This window comes from Petromyzon marinus, chromosome 28 (assembly GCF_048934315.1).
Source record: "Petromyzon marinus isolate PM22_M1 ecotype Great Lakes invasive population chromosome 28, UKy_Petmar_22M1.pri1.0, whole genome shotgun sequence".
Taxonomy (NCBI): Eukaryota; Metazoa; Chordata; class Hyperoartia; order Petromyzontiformes; family Petromyzontidae; genus Petromyzon; species Petromyzon marinus.
In genome coordinates, this window is record NC_133694.1 from 739,132 (window position 1) to 752,089 (window position 12,958).

The window sequence follows — 12,958 nt, forward strand, 5'->3', positions numbered from 1 at the left end:
GTGTCTTTTTAGTTCTTGTTATCAAAATGTACTGGGAAAGCAAATGTCTTATGCAAACAAATGTGTGTTCCAATAGGGGCTACACCATATATGAGCCCAAAATCCATAATTTTCTGCCAATAATACAGGAGGTGTTAAGATGTTGAAACACCTGATAGACATCTATTACAAGGCATCAGTTCTGCAATAACCACACATACTTGTGGTAAAACATGCAATCAAATATGATTTGGTTATTAGACATTGTCCAGAGACAGATAGGTACTCGGTTTGAATTGGACGTAGCCTTCCATCACGTGACTTTGAAGAACGTAGCTTATGATTATCGTAATTTTCCCTAAGACGCAGTCGCCAGAAATTCCATGCCTGGGTGGGGTAGAGCTACATGCATGTGGGGTGGGGTAGTGCTACATACGTGTGGGGTAGAGCTACATGCATGTGGGGTGGGGTAGTGCTACATACGTGTGGGTAGAGCTAGATGCATGTGAGGTGGGGTAGTGCTACATACGTGTGGGGTAGAGCTACATGCATGTGAGGTGGGGTAGTGCTACATACGTGTGGGGTAGAGCTACATGCATGTGGGATGGGGTAGTGCTACATACGTGTGGGGTAGAGCTACATGCATGTGGGATGGGGTAGTGCTACATACGTGTGGGGTAGAGCTACATGCATGTGGGATGGGGTAGTGCTACATACGTGTGGGGTAGAGCTACATGCATGTGAGGTGGGGTAGTGCTACATACGTGTGGGGTAGAGCTACATGCATGTGGGATGGGGTAGTGCTACATACGTGTGGGGTAGAGCTACATGCATGTGAGGTGGGGTAGTGCTACATACGTGTGGGGTAGAGCTACATGCATGTGGGGTGGGGTAGTGCTACATACGTGTGGGGTAGAGCTACATGCATGTGGCATGGGGTAGTGCTACATACGTGTGGGGTAGAGCTACATGCATGTGGGGTGGGGTAGTGCTACATACGTGTGGGGTAGAGCTACATGCATGTGAGGTGGGGTAGTGCTACATACGTGTGGGGTAGAGCTACATGCATGTGAGGTGGGGTAGTGCTACATACGTGTGGGGTAGAGCTACATGCATGTGGGGTGGGGTTGTGCTACATACGTGTGGGGTAGAGCTACATGCATATGGGGTGGGGTAGTGCTACATACGTGTGGGGTAGAGCTACATGCATGTGAGGTGGGGTAGTGCTACATACGCGTGGGGTAGAGCTACATGCATGCACTTGCACTTCATTTTTATAACTTTTGTTATTATATTTGTTTGTTTACTTAAGATAACCTCGCCGAGTCTTACGGCTCTTTTTCAGGAGGCTCCTGCCAAGTTCGTCGCAGTAGGGAGGAGATGTCGCTGCTGCGGCTGTGTGAAGCCAACCGAGTAATCTGCAGGTTAATGTTGAGTAATGGGACGTGTGGCGAGTAGCAGTTACATTGGTGCGTATGTTTTTATTTAATTTGTAGAGCTGTTACGATGCAGCATTTAACACTGCAGCTGAACTATTGGTAATGATGTATTTTGCATATAGCGTCGTTGATGCTCACAAAGCTCAACAAGACAACGGTAATACAATACAATAAGAAAAATTTTCCCCCTCGCAAGACACATAGCACACCCAAAGCAAGATCAATGCAGCAAAGAGGATCGCTGATTAAATAACTCGGTGATGGACAGGCAGCGGGCAGCATGCCATTCCATCAGTGAAAGGGAATCATCACCGTCTCCTGTCCTGCAGTCAAGTGCCCTGTCAAAGAACGTGGTACCACATCAAACCAGTGGTGGTTCAGGACTCTGGGTTGGGGATCCACAAAATCCGCCTCGAGTTTTGAAGTCGCTGGTGATGATGCATGCGGGTGGATTAATTGAGAAACCAATACACTGGCAGCGGCTTGCTACAGAGACACATAGATTCACACAGAGAGGGCCACAGTCTTGCATGGATACCCACATACTCGCATACAGACCCACATACTCACATAAAGACCCACAAATTCACTTACAGACTCATATTTGCTTAGAGACCCACAGACTCCCTTTGAGACCCATAATCTCGCCTAGAGATACAGTCTCGTCTAGAGAGGCCCTTTACGCAGAGCTATCACTGGTATTGGTGCAGAGGCTCCAGTTAGTGCAGAATTCAGCTACCTGGATGATCCGGCGGATGATCCGATCTGAACTCATTACGCCCGCACTCCGCAGCTTGCACTGGCTACCAGTCCGCTTCAGCATCCAGTTCAAGGTTGGGCTCCGAACCTACAAAGCACTGCATGGCTTGGCCCCGATCTATATGCAAAACCGAATCTCCCTCCAATCCTCAGGCACATTCTGTACACTCCGTTCCACGAGAATGACGAGACTCTCCCAGCCCAGGATTGTTCATCCGACGTTGAGGGGACGAAGTCTTCTCGAGCGCAGCCCTAAAAATCTGAAACTCCCCGCTGCCTGCCACCGGACATCCAAAATGCGCCGATTGTCCTCTCAATTCCGTACTCTGTGCAAGACACATCTACTCACACTCGCCTTCCCATATCTAACTTTTCTTACGCTATTCGTTGCACGCTGTTGTACTTTATTTTGCGCAATTGACTCTGCATTTCAATTTATTTTAAAGTAAAAACATTAACGCAAAGAACAATAGATTATCATCTACGAGTATTACATTGGGCGTGCAACGTGAGAAGAAAGGGGTCTTACATATCAATGGGGCTGTGCAGAGACACAGGAGAACGGCGCGCAGCAGCGAAGATGTCGGAGTTTCCATTGTGGATTCGTCTCAGCAGCCCCCTGTCTTCTCATGCAGTCAGTCGTTGGTCTCTCTGCCTCTGCCTGGTCTCTCTTGCCGACACTAAATAAGTCCACATACCGCGGCGTGTGCAACCTTGTGCCCGCGGCTCTCCAGACTCGAAAGCTCACACTGGTCAAGGGAATATCTGTCACACCCTTCGATACAAAGACCGTTCACGTCACCTACAGAAAATGCCGATCACTCGAACTGGTACGGAGTCTCAAGGCCATCCTTTCAGTTGTCCTACAGAGACAGGTCCTGCCATGGGAATGGTGAATTTCCACCGCGAGAGACGAGAATATTCCCACGCTCGACTGCCACAGTAGTTCACGGTGGTTTGAGTAACTAAGACGAGCGCTGCCACCACGCCGTGACTTCCATTGTGCATTGTGATCATCACAATACCCACCCACCTGATTAAGCACTGTATCCTGCTGCATACAAGTGTTATTAGTCTTCTCGCTTTGTTTCCGTAGTTTTTTTTACCACTCCAAAATAAAAGCTGAGAAGCTGGCGAGTCAATGTTGCCTGTTCCATCTGCCCAATCTATACTGCTCTGTCTGCCTTCAGATAATGGTGTGTTTACGCACTATGTTGTGTGATTGTATAGCAATGATAGTGCCAATATGATGCTTACATAATGACCATTTATATATAAAAAAATTAACTTGTTGTGCTGGCAGATGTATACAAATATAATTATTACAATTGCAGCCCTTGTCAATTACAGCCCTTGTCAATCCAATGCTGGATGAAGCCCTCCCCCATGCCGTGTAGGTCAAGGGAGTTTATTGACCATACTTCATCGCGCTGGTCAGCGTGGGCTAGTGAAAGGGAGGCCCTGGACCAGTTCAGATGTCACTCACCACGGCTGCTAGCCATAGCCAGGAACCGAACTCAGGTTGCTGGTTCATAGTCAAGTGTAGACATCGCTATGCTGCCGCTCCTGCGTAGTTGAAAAATATCAAATCTTCCAACCGATGTCACACGTTGGTCAAAGCTTCTGAAACGAGTCACATCACCTCTGATTATGCCGGTTGGTTATGTACGATGCGAAAGAAGTTCAACATACATACATCACAATGTGGTCATGGAATTGTGTCCAAATGGCTCTTCCAACGTTGAACGGGGAACTTTAATCAAACGTTGGTACGACGCTGTCGTCACGAGGAGTTGTTGGCGGTCCATCATCACGACAGTCGACGTGTGATGTATCGCAGAGTAACTATGTAGTGGCTGTGTAAACAGTGAGTTCTTACGCTCGTGTCAAATTTTGTACGCACAAACGCAACCAATAATATACCTTGTGAACGAAAAGCTGGTATAAATAATCAGGCCATGAATTGACACAAAAAAAACACTCAACACATTCGTCAACAGCGCTGCGTGGTCTTAAAAGCAAACGATCAAGTAGGTGACGCTTTAAGCAATTGCGCTTTTTTTCATAGTAAATGAAGTGCATTGCCTGAAACGTCACCAATTATTGTTTTATTATTATCTTTAAAGGCCACGGCGTTATTAACGAACGTGTCAAGGTGTTTTCGTTAACTGTGCACACTGCCAACGCAGCAGCAAGCAGCAGCAGCATCACGGGATAATGAGGCTCTGAGTGGAATCTTGGCTGGGGGCATCATTGACGGTGTCGCATGCGACTCGTGCTGGGGTTGGCTCTCTCGACTCGCAGAGCGGGTTCACGGCTCGCAGGTTAGGGCGCAGAGACCCACACCCCCCGCTCCTCCCCTCCGCAAACAAACAATGAAGCGGGGGCGAAATACACGGTGACTAAATAACAACACGGAATACATTTTAGAGTGTGCGGCTTTATTTACAATGAGATGTATTTTGGCAGACGTATATTTTTTAGCAGCTACTCATCTTCAGACTTTTAAATTCATCGTCTCACATCGCACAGACCAGTTACCTCCCAAGTACAAAAACAGTTCAAAATCTCGCTAAATATAAAAATCATTATTCAACCAATCTCCAGTGTTCATCACAAACCTCCGACAGATCAATCAGACCAACAGATGTATTTGCTCTCAACCCACTCTGCTCCAACTAAACGCACATCTCTCCAAGCTACAACCACTTATCTCACGTGAGGATGGTCGCGGGGCGAGGTGGTGGCGATGGTGGTTGGGAATTGATCTAGGAACTGTGTTGCGTGCTTTTAAATATATTTTTTAAAAATGGATTTTATACTTTTTCTACAATTATATGTGCCGTGTTCTGTTTATGCGTTCCATGTAACAGCACCGCGGATGGTCGATTTATGCCAGAGAGGTGCTACAGATCAATGCAAAATGAACATTCACTTGCCTTGGAATCGCGTTTGTGTCCAAACGCAATTACCGGCCAGACTCCCACGCCAGGAATAAAGTTGTGCATTAAACAGTGACATTAAAGAAAATGTTTAAAACATCAGAGATGCAAAGCTATTTAGTGTATGATGAGCACCATGTAATAGTGGCTGTCCTACGGATATATTGTCCCCCGTCATAGGAATGTGGAATTTCCACTACTGGCTAAGGATCGCCAAAGGAAATGAGCGTGGCTCGATGCCGATAGGAGCAGGGAGGAATCGCTGCGATTGAGCGAACAGCGGTTGCCGTTTGATGTCCACGTTTCAGTGAGCGACGAGGAGTGATTTCTCCACGGAGAAATGGCGAGCGTTGTGAGCCGAAGGGGGAAGGCCCACGTGCTCACCGCTGGCTCGAGACGTCTCACGGCCGGGTTCGACATCACCGCTCGACGCTGTCTCGCTCAGAATGGAAAGGGCTGCACCGGCAGACTCGGCGCTTCAAGTACTCGACCCGTCCGCTCCACCATCCCTCCAGAGATGTTGTAAACGCTCGTAACGAGAATTAATCGGACATGGCGCTCTGATGAGTCAGGGTCGTGTACATCTTCAGCTAAAATAATATCACCATCAGAATATGTATTTATACTGGAGGAATCCAAGCTTTTTGTGAAGCTTTTTTTCATAGATGTCCAGTTAGACAGTCCAGTAGGACATCTGCGAACCTAATAATAATAATAAAACGGAAGGCAAGTTAAATTGCGTGACTTGCCGAGTCTTTTCACGAGAGCAACTCCGCGGTTTCCGACACAAACGCGGAGGATTTGTAGGAGGTTCGGTTTAAAGGAGGCGGCCATCCCCATCAGCTTCAGGATTGTCCCTCAAGAGGTAGCGATCGTGGGGACCACCGTAGGAATCAAATCTGTAAATGACGAGAAACACAATCGTAACAGACAAATAGTACAGGCCGGGAAATCTCGAGTCTCACAACAACAACAACACAACGACGTGAGCGACGCGGACTCGGCCTTTGTGCATTCAGCATTTGAGAAGTTACTTGGCCCCATCATGCCAATGTGTGGAGTGTGGGCACTCCACACACACGGTTCCCAGAGTCTGCAGCTGTGAGCATTGGTGACTGTACTGCGCTGATGAATCCTAATGAAGACGGGACCCATCTACCGTTGTATATCTCTCTATCATTTCTGCTGCTGCTACAAGTCGATCACATTTGCGCAGATACAGTATATATATATTACTCTTGACTTCATGTGACTTTACCGAAAGAACCAAAGAGTATGAATTCCTGCAGTCACGAAAGCTTCAAATCAAGACTGATACATTTTGTTATAGTCACCTCTGGTAAGAGGAGCACAATGCACTGCTCAGGGACTGCTGATGGGCTTTGTGCAGAATGCACAAAGGCGTCGTGTATTTTGTACGGACGATTCTGTGTCGTAGTTATGCAAACCAGTGAACAGGGCATATACATTTCAAACAGTCGAGGAAATATAATTTTTAGAGATACATTGGAGCACTAGATTCTTGTTACACATATTATTGGTTCTTTCGGTAAAGTCACGTATTCACCTGTAATCATATACCCTTGCCGAGACACAGGGGAGGGATCTCGCCAGGGGCAAGTGATGCCTTTAACCAGTCCTGGCACACAAAGACAAAAATCCCCCGGATAGCCTTACAGACTGTTGGGGCAAGTGCTATTAGCGAGCACCTATGAAGGCCGGCACGGTGGCACACGATGTGGTGGGTGGCAAACTCCTTTGCCTCCCCAGTGGAGGCCCATGACCGGTTCAGATAATCGCCACTGATGTTGGCCGTGGGCGTGAATCGAATTCCGGTTGCCGGGTTCGTAGTGCAGCGCGCTAACCGCTACACTACCGCTCCCCACATCCACCCACCCACACACTGACCCGCAAGGTGAAGTATGGTTAAAAACAACCCCTTGGTCCACCACGACGGATTAGCTGCTTGATAGCGGCCAAATACATTTCCCCGTGCGCGTCACGACACACCGACGGCCAAGAAAATACTTCTTGCTTTGGGGAACCGTGCGCCGATTCAGCGGTCGCTGAAGATGTCGTCCCACGGCCGTTGTTGTTCAGAGACGCGAGCGACGTGCTGCGATCGATGACCACGAGGTGCCGGGGGGGTCCCGCTACCGTCTCGCGTGAGGGACGCGAACGGCGACCGGAGTTGGGAGCGCGCGTCCCATCGCTCGCGGGTTCACAGCGAGCAGCGCAGGGGGTGGGGGGGGGGGCGGGACGCGCTCGCGTCCATCCGTGCGGTACTCAGAGGCTATTTGGCAGTCACCAACGCCGGTCGGTGGCTTGACCGTCTCATTGGAGGCGGCAGCGAGGCCGTGCCAGCCCTGTGGAGCAGTGGCGGGCAACCCAGGCGAGTCGCTGGGCGCCACGCGAGCGGCCCTCCTTCACCTGCGTGGGCCGCAAGCTCGGACACGGCGCCTGTGCGCTCATCACGAGCTCACGCGTCACCTCGCAGAGACACTGCGACCAGGCCGCCGCCGCCACCACCGCCATGGCTGCGCTGCTGTAGGGTGACCTCCCCAAAAGGCCGTGCGGCTGATGGGATGTGTAAAATATTCCCGTTATATTTTATCCAGAGGGACAGATATGGCGAGGAGGCTCGTTGTCCACTTATTACTTTGGGCCTCAATGTGAAACAAACGTTAATAACTATTATACGCTGGAGAGAGTGACTGCGCAATCCGCCCGAGCCGCTCGTGATCCCTGCTCTCAGCCCCTGTGTGCGCGCGAGGAAAGTCTGCGACGCCCATTACGCAAGTGTACTATTTTAGTTTTTCCATTTTGCCTGGCTCCATCTCTGAATTTTGAAACGTATTTTTCGCAACACGTTTCACCTGCTTAGAAACATTGAGAAGGGGATGGGGGCATCCCACCAGGTGGGGGCATCCCACCCATTCCCCTCCAGCCACCCCCCTTCCCTCCTTTCCCGCTGACGTGGGGTTGAGGCAGGCGATGGAATTCCTTCGTCACGTCTGGCGCGGATTCAGCGGCGGCCGCAGGAATCCGTCCACAGGAATCCGTCCACAGCGCGAACATTTCATCACCTGGGGGCGGCGGGTGACTGACGTTGCGTGTCGCTTGCCTCTCACCTGCGTGCGTCACGCCAGGCCCGATTGAGTAACAAGCACATTGCCGTCCAAAAATAAACTCAAAATTGTCTCCCAGCGTTGGTACTTATCTCCACTCAGGGCCCCTGGTGGGAATTCCACATTGACGTGGTGGGTGCCAGTCCAACCAAACGACAACCACGCGCTCATCAGTTTCCCTTTAGAAAGAGCCTCCTGTGTTTGTCTTCACAATGATTCAACGCGTATCGTTAACAGCACCGTGCGCCGAAGAGGAAACGCATACCACAGGTGGCGTCTTCTCCTTGGACAGCGGCCGTTCTTCCCAGCAGACAGACGAACAACTCATAGGCACTGAGTGGACAACTGATGGGGACTGCACGATACACCGTGGGGCTTCAAGAGGGAAACTTGATTTTAAGAATGCTTTCCGATTGGACGGTCTTAATTTTGGTGAGGTATTCAGTCACGGTGGTCTCCGCACGTCATCGCCGGCATCCCACGCCGACTTGTGATGCGACAATCCGTCCCACTCCAGCACACGAGCCGAACTCATCGCTCCGTCTCCACGGCGGGCGTCCTTGCGGGCGTGTTCTCGCCTTTATCCGCTACTACGTCTTTAGTTATTGACCATCAATGACCGACCGTTCTGGCGACGTGTCCTACACAAGCCCATTTGGTTCTCATCAGTCAACACTTGAATGCACACACACACGTACATGGACAGCCATTCTGTAAACCCACTCCCGGATGAGGGTCTCCCCGTGCCGTGCATATCGTGGGGGTCGTTCATGGATGGAACTGCAAAACACGGCAAGACTCAAACAATGGAAGACGGGCAACACGAATTAAACAGGGAACATGAGACGGGTGGTAGAAATGCGACAAACGTAGAATAAGTTCGAGAATCAAATCATGACAGCGAATCGCAACCATTAAAATTTGTGGACAACCCAAATACACGACCGCATTGAATGCAAGGGTCACAATCTCATTCCTCCTACAAAGGGGCATTTCAATACACGTGGGGCAAGACAATAATCGAAGTCGGCTTATTGGTGTGCTTATTCGTATTCATGAGAGAGTTTTCATGGTAAATGAGTGTCTGCTGAAAACAAACCACCGAGAAGAATTGGTGCGTTTGCTTAAATCGCAAGTTTGTGGAATGTGAATTTCACCAAATGTCAAGAATGAGAGACTCACAATTTACGGCTAAAATTTTTAAAATATTTTGCCTGTGGCTGTTGAACTTTAGCGGCTATCACGAGCCAGTTGCTCGCCGAGAAGACGGCTCAGATTGAAACGCATAATTATCACAAACAGTAGAAAACTGCCACCTGCAACCAGAGCATCTTACGGTTGCAGGAAATCGCGCGTGCACGTCCCAAAAATAATTTCTCGAGATTTTCGCGTAAAACGTGGCCATAAAGCAACAACGATTTAACCAAATTCACGGGAAACGAGGAGTCAATTACTGTCATTGCAACCACGGCCTCTCAACGTGTACAGTAGAACGCCTCTTACTGACATCGTCGCCGATGTAGCCGCGGCTCCTATCACCCACGACGACCGCCTCTCGTATGAGCCGTCTCATTTGGTCCATTAACCTGAGGGGTTACCCACCTCCCTGTGCAATTCAGAAGAGTCCGTCCGGGCCATCCATCCGTCCACATGTCCGTACAGACGTCCATCCGTACGTAGGTCCATCTGTTCATCCATCCGTCCCTTCGATCGTTCATTCGTCCGTTTGTCCGTCCGTCACGCTCCACACCTCCCGACACTGTACGTCGAAGGAAACAAATTAAGAGACGCTAACAATGTTTCGCTTGCCGAGGAGATTCCCAGAAACATTATCACCTTCATGAATTTCCAACGTTTTGATCGCGCGTTATCGAAAATAAAATAACAATTCGGAACATCCAAAAGCCCCGCCATTTGTACATGACGATGTCTTCTCAACGCTTCAATGTTCGAACCGGAGGGAGTGGTTAATGACTGCTTGCCAATAAGCAACTGGGATTTCACATTTATGTGCAACAGCTCAGATTCAATGTGCATTGTGCGGCGTGCGACGAGCAGAAGTTTGCATGGTCGAAGTAGAGTCGGGCCCCATCTGACCCCACAATGCCAGCTCGCGTCCCGTGCGGTGTTTGATGTGACCATCGACAAGGCAACAGGGTCATTCACGAGCAGTGGGCAGCAGCCACCCGGACCTGTCTCGACACGCAGTCGCCTGTACGTCGTCGCATTCTCTAGAGCCAGAGGACTACGGGATGGCATTGTCGACATCCTGAACACCAAAGGACAAGGGAAGATCAAAGGTTATCAAGGAGTATTCTACCTACAACATAGTCTCCCTGCAAGTCCTATAAACTACAGTCTGTTCTCCTATAACGCAGTAGTTGTTGCGTTCCTGAAGAATACCGTGTTATGGAAAAATCGCGTTATACTAATTAAAAGACAATATAGAGTAATGCGCAGTCTACGGTAACTCCGTCGTGAGATGCGTACGCAGGCTGTACAAAGACCGAGGCGCGTGGGTAGCATCCAGCAGCATCCCAACGCCTTGTGTGATGGTGCTACACCGAGGCAGCCGTACAGCCGCTTTTTCCTACTCACGCGACGTCGCTGCGTTCACTCTATCGCGTTATATCCAATTCGCATCCACGTTCTAAAAAAAAAAAATGTGTTCCCCAATACATGCAACGCGCTATATCCAATTCGCGTTATGAAAACACGCGTTACAGAACAGACTGTACTTCCTAGCGTACATATATACACACTAAAAACGTATAGAAATTGCAGGGGGTTCATACCAAATCTGTATCGTTTCGTATTTCACTTCAACTATATCCTGCGGAAAATGCGCGGGCAATGTTCCTGTGGTGTTTATTCTGTGATGAAGAAGGGCCATTGCCTGAAACGTCGCCTCTTATACTAATGTGTCCTCTTGGGACCAGTGTTTTTGAGGAATGCGTTGAGGTTTTGTTATTCGGAATGAAATGCGTGAACTCTGCGGTCAGTACCTAAACAGGAATCGATGTTTGGATGCAAGATTTGGGCGAAAGCGTCGGTGTTAACCGGTCTAGTCTTTCGAGGCAGTGGGGAATACGTTTTCGTACACCATTCAGTGTGCTTCTCGCAAGGGGCTTCCTCTCTCTACGCTCGCTGCGGTGTCTCTGCAGAGGGGAACCGGCATTGGCCGTGGGCAGCAGCTGCTGCTGCAGGACACGCAGGTTGCCTGCTGACGCCTCCACACTCACAGTCCCACCGCTGGTTACACGTCCAAGAAAAGCCACAAGGATCGTCGTGAGTGGAAGATAATTGCAAATGAGCCAGACGCTTTTAGCAGCCAGTTGCCCAATGGCACCTTATTGCGGTGAGTAATGGGGGGGGTGGTGGTTGGGTGGGTGGCTTGTCGGCTACACAACCGCTTGGCAAAGGTTGAATTCTGCACTTGTGGCTGCAGGCTTGCACCTTGGAATGCAACAGAAAACTAATTTAAACAAATTCTTTAAACTACACGAACCTCTGAACAAAGTTGAATGTTTTATTTGTATTTCTGTTAGGCTTGTTTAGCCAGCAAAGTCTCACCGAGGCTCACGAGTCTTTCTCAGGAGGGTCTTTCCAAATGTTCGCTGTTGGAGGCGATGACTGCTCTTTGTGTGATCCCAACTGGGCCAATTGTGGGTCATTTTTTTCTTCGGATTTTTTTTAAACGTCACGAATTGAAATCACAATACTTCCCAGATGCAATCTTTCAAACTGAAATATAAAATTAACCTGTGGTTGGGCGAGGAGGTGTCCAGTCGAGGACAATACAGCAAATGTGAAACAATCAAATTCTGGCTTGTACGTCCACTTACAAATAAAGAATCATTGTAGTCCATGCACTACGTCCTATACACTTTTAAATCAGCAGATTTAAACTCGACCAGTTTCAACCTTCTGGGCTTCATCAGCAGAGCTCGTGTTTAAGTGCCGCATCGTAGCGACGCTGGTGCAGAACCTGTACGGTAATCATTATTACCCTATAATGATTCGCTTTTATATTACGTCAGAACGATTCGTAATGTGCATCTGCGCCAGAAGCATTCCTTTACACAGAAACAGAATGTAAACCAGTTAAGCCTGAGGCTTTTTGGTTAAGAGAACCAAAGCCTTTTGAAGCGTCCGTTTCCAAAACATCATTCTCTGACAAGTTTGTATTTTAAAGATCATCCAATCAGTGCTATCGTGGGTTGATCTTTGACAACAATGAAGAGAATAACTCTTGTCAAAAAATACTTAAAAGTTTGCCGGGAATGGCTGAGTCCGCGTTGCGAAATTTTCCAACGCGGTTCTAAAATAGGAAGTCGGCGAACACGGTAATTCACGCGACGTTGCAGTTGGTCCAGCGAGCTCGACAAACCGTGAGCGAACTTAAACCGTTAAACATCACCTGGCCTTTCTCACATCAGCAGTCCACCAACATTAACACTCTCATCCATTCACATCAACACTCTGTATTATGGATTACCACTCTTCAAATCGTGGCTATTCAGCATCCATTCCCTGCTGGGGAATCTGAATGCCTGCGGAGTTGGCCAAACATCCAAACAATGCAGGACCACAGAGCTTGGGCGATTGTTGGCGCCAAATTTTGTCTGCCTTCCTTCCCGCTTGTCTGTGGTGTCCCCGCGGCTTGCTGGGAACAAAGACGGCGCGCGGAGTCAGAACTGAGACGAGGATC

At 49.0% G+C, this 12,958-nt stretch overlaps 1 protein-coding gene across 1 annotated transcript in view; it reads right to left on the bottom strand.

Annotated features, from left to right (window-relative positions):
- Positions 1 to 4,149, bottom strand: part of LOC116946846 (uncharacterized) — a 49,293-nt gene extending 45,144 nt beyond the window's left edge. The window contains 1 exon segment of the mRNA XM_032962043.2: positions 2,707 to 4,149. Coding sequence (XP_032817934.2) covers positions 2,707 to 2,773 — 67 coding nt within the window. The 5' untranslated portion in view covers positions 2,774 to 4,149.
- Between the last annotated feature and the right edge of the window lie 8,809 nt (positions 4,150 to 12,958).